The sequence below is a fragment of the Rhineura floridana genome, chromosome 1, assembly GCF_030035675.1.
Source record: "Rhineura floridana isolate rRhiFlo1 chromosome 1, rRhiFlo1.hap2, whole genome shotgun sequence".
Lineage (NCBI taxonomy): Eukaryota > Metazoa > Chordata > Lepidosauria > Squamata > Rhineuridae > Rhineura > Rhineura floridana.
In genome coordinates this window covers 54,350,145-54,355,670 of record NC_084480.1, presented here as the reverse complement: position 1 = coordinate 54,355,670, position 5,526 = coordinate 54,350,145, and the positions used below count along the sequence as shown (strand labels likewise).

At 48.0% G+C, this 5,526-nt stretch overlaps 1 protein-coding gene across 1 annotated transcript; it reads right to left on the bottom strand.

Annotated features, from left to right (window-relative positions):
* Positions 1-261: 261 nt before the first annotated feature.
* On the bottom strand, positions 262-5,122 carry LOC133376496 (uncharacterized). Its single transcript, XM_061608742.1, has 2 exons — positions 4,621-5,122; positions 262-1,165 (listed from the first exon to the last, which is right to left on the bottom strand). The coding sequence occupies exons 1-2, from the start codon at positions 5,120-5,122 to the stop codon at positions 573-575; spliced, it is 1,095 nt and encodes a 364-aa protein (XP_061464726.1). The 3' UTR covers positions 262-572.
* Positions 5,123-5,526: the final 404 nt, after the last annotated feature.

The window sequence follows — 5,526 nt, the reverse complement described above, 5'->3', positions numbered from 1 at the left end:
TGCCTTGGGGTGCGCCTCGCCGTCACGCAATGTGCAACTCTAAGCGTGCACTTAGTGCTGCACTTGGAGTTGTCTTGGAGAAAGAAGACAATGAAAGACATGTTCATTGCCCCCACACCCAAGAAGACTCGTGACACAAGCTGGAATAATGTTATATTTATTAAATATAACATTCTACATCAAATGCAGATAAGCCAATTCATCAGATTAAATTGCTTCGGGCAGGTGAGGCCTCCTACCTATGTGGGAATACTCCCACGCCTTCTAAAGGCAAATACTCTCTTCAGACCTTAACTCCATAGTCAAGGACATGGGGGAAAACCCCCCTCCTTGCTGCTGAAGTCATCTGTGGTCCCAACCTCCGCACCATGGCCCCGCCGTACAGGCGTTCACCCTGATGCATAAGCAGGTCCCACAAGGACACTCCTCAGTTCACCACCAGGCATTAAGCTTTGATGGTTCCCTGGGGAGTGCCCCTTACCTGTATACCTTAACCGCCTCCACATAACCCAATATACCTCACCTGCCCGAATTCCATGCCACAAGAGGGGATCAGCTCAATCTTGGTCCCCTCAACCCATAGAGGGAAACAAACTCCCTAAACCCAACCTCAAATCCTCTAGGAACAAATCACATCCCAACTCTGACAGGTGGACACCATCGTCCCTAAACAATTGAGGAGAATAAAACCTTATCCTGTCATGAGTTATGCACGCCCCCCCAAGGGATAAAACCAAATCCCTGACCTTCCTACTCACCCATTTGCGCGACCTATCAATCTTATTTGGGTGCAGAGCACCCCTCCATACTCGTCTCATGAGCATCTCTGACCACACCAAAATTAAAGTAGGATAAGAGCGCCTAAGCCACGTGAGATCATGAGTGACCTTGAGCAGCAAGTCCATACCAGGGCACTGCACAAGGTCATTCTTCCCCAAATGAATTAACAAAATATGCGGCTGAGCCGCTGACGCCATGGTTCGGCACACCAGTGGCAACAAAGCGTCCCATAACATGCCCCTCCGCGCCTCCCAGCTAACTATTGCTGATGCAGAAAGCTGCAGTTGTGTCCCGGCAAACGACGAAGAGGCCCTCCGATGTGCCCAGAACAAGATGGAATGGCCGCACAGAACGATCCGCACAGGGACTGGAAGACTTAAAACACCTAAAGAAAAACAAAATAAATACAACATTAATACCGGATATAAGACTGAAAAGCGGAGGAACGCCACCTGCCGATCGCCTGGATGTCACCAACGCTCATGCCCACGAGGGCAGCGGCCATGGCCGCTCCAATCCGAAATGAATGCAGCCCATAGACTCCAGCATTGTGACCAGTGGCCAACAAGGCCCGCCGAACAACGGCCCAAAATTGGAACTGAGTCAGGGCAGAGCCATCCGCATGTATAAAGAGATAATGCAGGCCCGCTGGCCTTAGAAGCACGAATTGATGCATTGCATACACAGGGCATAATTCCAAAACTTGGCAGCTGCGTAAACACACAAGACTGCCACGGCCCTTCTGATCAGTCTTAGAGACTCGCAGGGAAAACCTAACCATATCAGCACCTAACATGCAATCGCCAGAGCATAAGGCCCTATAAGACACATCACGCTTAGAGAGGACTAACACTTCACTAGGGCGAAAAGCACCATAGAACATCGTCAGACTTACTGCGGCGAAAAGGTGCGCCTCATACAGGGATGAGCATAAAGAACGAAACAATGCCAGGATCTGGAGGAGGACATCAGGCGTGATTGGCCTCCTCCGGTCAGCGGGCCTGGGAGCGGAACGTGACCAACCCTCAAGGACCTTTCTGACCCTAAAATCTACACAATGATCCGGCAGTCCCCGTGCCTTAGAGATAAAGGCCAGCGCAGAGAGGTGCCCAGCGATGGTGGAAACAGAAGAGCCTTGCCCTTTCAAATGCAACATATACTGTAACAATTGATCCACAGGAATAGGCCACGCCATAGGTAAATCAGCACTGATTCTGAAGGCCTGGAACTTTGCAAAAGAACACTGATACGCTTTCTGAGTACTGGGAGCAAGAGCAGACGCAATAGCGGCTCCAACTTCTAAGCGCCAAGGTTCCATAAGAAAGGCAGGACTGGGACAGGGTCCAAAGCCGCTCCAGGTGCAAGCTCCCGAAAACGCGCCATCTGTAATCGGGAAAGAGCATCAGCAACGCTGTTTTGTAAACCTGGAACATGCCGAGCAACAAAAAGAATATTAAATCGCAAACATTGCAGTACAAAGATGCGCACTAGATGCATGACACGAGGAGATTTGGAAGTCTGGGCATTGATAACACACACAGTGGACAAATTATCGCACCAAAAATGCATTGTTCGGTTTTTGAATGCCTTTGGCCAAACATGAACTGCCACAACTATTGGGAAAAATTCCAATAAAGTCATATCTCCAGTGGTCCCAGAGGCCTGCCGTGTATTAGGCCATCTATCAGCGCACCATTGAGACCGGAACATTACACCGAAGCCTATTCCCCCAACAGCATCGGAATGTACCTGTAATTCGGCCTCCAAAAGCAATTCTTCGCGCCAGAAAGAAAGACCATTAAAGTCCTCCAAAAATGTAAGCCACATACTTAAATCTGCTCTCATACCAGCAGAAACGCGAATGAAATAGGAACGAGAGCACACACCTTTCATGGCATCGCAAAGACGCCTGAGAAATGCCCGCCCTGGGGAAATGACTTTAGAGGCAAAGACCAGGTGTCCCACAAGTTCCTGCAATTGAGCTAATGTAATCTTTTTAAAGGCAAGTACATCCCGGAGACGTTGCCGCAAAGCAAGCAACTTGTCCTGTGGCAAACAGGATGACTGGGCAATCGTATCTAATTTGATACCCAAAAAGGTAAGTGAAGTAGCAGGGCCCTCAGACTTTTCGGGAGCTAAGGGAACACCTAATTCAGTGGTTAGGGCCTCGAAGGATTGCATCAAATATAGGCAATGTGAAGATCCAGCCGGCCCTATGAACAAAAAATCATCGAGATAATGAACTGAGAGGGAAGAAGAAGTCCTCCATCGCAGCGCCCACTCTAAAAATGTGCTAAATGCTTCAAAAGCAGCACAAGACACGGAACAACCCATGGGCATGGCCCTATCAATATAAAATTGGCCTTGAAATTTGAAACCCAATAAATCAATGTCATCGGGATGCACAGGTAAGAGACGAAACGCAGATTTTATATTGCATTTCGCTAATAAAGCACCCCTACCAGCCCTACGGACTACTCTCACCGCCTCATCAAAGGATGTATACCTAACTGATGCATGACGTGGAGAAATGCCGTCATTAACAGAAGCACCTTTGGGGAATGACAAATTGTGTATAAGGCGATATTCGCCCGGCTGTTTCTTAGGAACAATACCCAAAGGCGAAATTCTCAAATTCTCCAAAAGAGGAGAAATGAATGGGCCTGAAATACGATCGGCACTGATCTCCTTGTGGAGTTTGGCCAACACTACCGATGCCATAGGCGTGAGAGAGGGCTGATTCTTTGACGAAGTAGCAACCCTGGGGCCCTGAAAGGGTATACGAAAACCTTCAGTAAAACCTGCCAACAGGAAACTAGCAGCAGACCTATTAGGGTAACCTGCCAACCAGCGAGCCAAGGGAATTAATTTAACAGGGCTACTGGCCTTGCGACGTACCGCCGCTATTGCCAGACCCGCGTTTAGGCTGCTGGTGTTCCCCTGTACCCTGGCGAGCCTGCCTGGCACGCTGACAGGAAGAACTAGGGTGGTTGCCACCACACAGTCCGCAAGCGTGTCGAAACCTACATGGACGCCTGAGGCAACGGCCACTGCTATTAAACGTCCAACAGACCTGCTGGGATTGAACCCACTGTCCGCCCTGACCAGAGCCAGCGGCGGAAGTCTGTGCTCGCGCTAACAGGTGTCCACTATCAGCCCTATCACCAAACGTAGACCTGGCGGCCGTCATGGAGCAAAGCCACAAACCGGGATGCTCCACGTCCCAACGAAGAGTGGGATCCAATGCCGCCCTTTGCCTAAAATTTTCATCGTACCACAGCCAAGCGGTGCCAGAAAATTCTCGAAAGGCCCGATGAATGATATCCTGATATTTTATCATAGAGAGGGCCCTCGATGGGTAAGCCTGCATCATAACTCCCATATAAATCGTGTAAGCATTCAGCCAGTTAGGCCATACACGATTGACTCTCTTTTTTGTGGCTACCTCACGTTCCTTGCCATTCTGACCCTCCTTCGTTTTAACCTCATTCTTGCGAAAGAGGAGAGTAAATAAAACAATGTACTCTCCCCGCCATATTCTTTCCTTTGTTGTGACCAATAAATGGTCACCCAAAGGAATAGAGGTGTCACCCTGAGGATACACACCCTGAGGGAGAGGCAAAGGGGAAGAAGGAAGGCCCACGGCAGCCGCTGATGGCTGCCAAGGAGTCACAGCAGCGGCAGGCCAAGGAAGCTGTGGTTGCTGCGGAACTAACACCCCCCCCATGAACACAACAGGTTGGGAGCCACTCTGCGGCAGAGGACCAACCAAAGAAGAATCTAGACTAACACCTGCAGGAATATTATGTGTAACAGAAGTCTGTGTTGCGAGTGGCTCACCTGCATAAGCAGCCGGAGAAGCAACAAGTGGAGAAGTCCCCAAAGCAGAGGCCTCAGACGACCCCGGCAAGACGCTGGTCGGAGAAGACTGAATCTGTCCCGGAAACGACCCAACAGCAGGACATGAAGGCACAGAAGAAAAGGACGTAACCGGAACCACAGACGAAGTTAGAGGAGAAGGGAGAACCGCAGACTCCTGTACAGGTGCTGCAGCCTCAAGAACGCCAATCCTAGAAACCAAAGAAACAATAATACCTGACTTAGAGCTCCTCTCAGCAATGCGGGCTGACTTCTTACCTGTAGGAGCGGTACTGGGCCCTGCCCTTGCATCGCAAGGCTGCAAACACTCCCCCTCCAGAGCATCCACCCATGCCACCAAAGCACGAATGGTGCCCATATCCTCCTCTTCGTCAGACGACTGGTGATGCTGAGCTGAAGGGCACTTGGAAGCCTGCTTTACTACACGAACGCCTTTTTTCTGTTGAAACTTCCTAGGTGGCATGTCTCTTACCAATACGAAGAATACAACAGCAGAAACAACAAATAACAATTAATAAGTAAAACCACTAAAAAACAGCCAGCAACTCAAAAACTGTATGAGATTATTATTATTATTATTATTAAAAAGGGGGGGTCAGAATAGATATGAAAGTTAATTAAAAGGGAATATTATATCAACTAATAAAATATTTTTAACTATTGAAATTTTTTTTATTATTTTTAATATATATATTTTAATATATATATTATTATTATTTATAATAATACTTTACATAAATAATACACGAATAAAGTAAAAACAGAACATATGAACCAAGCTAGAAAACTACCACAACAGACTATGTTATTAAATTTAAAACACGAAAAGAATGAAAATAGTAACCTACAGGGAATTCAAATGCAGCA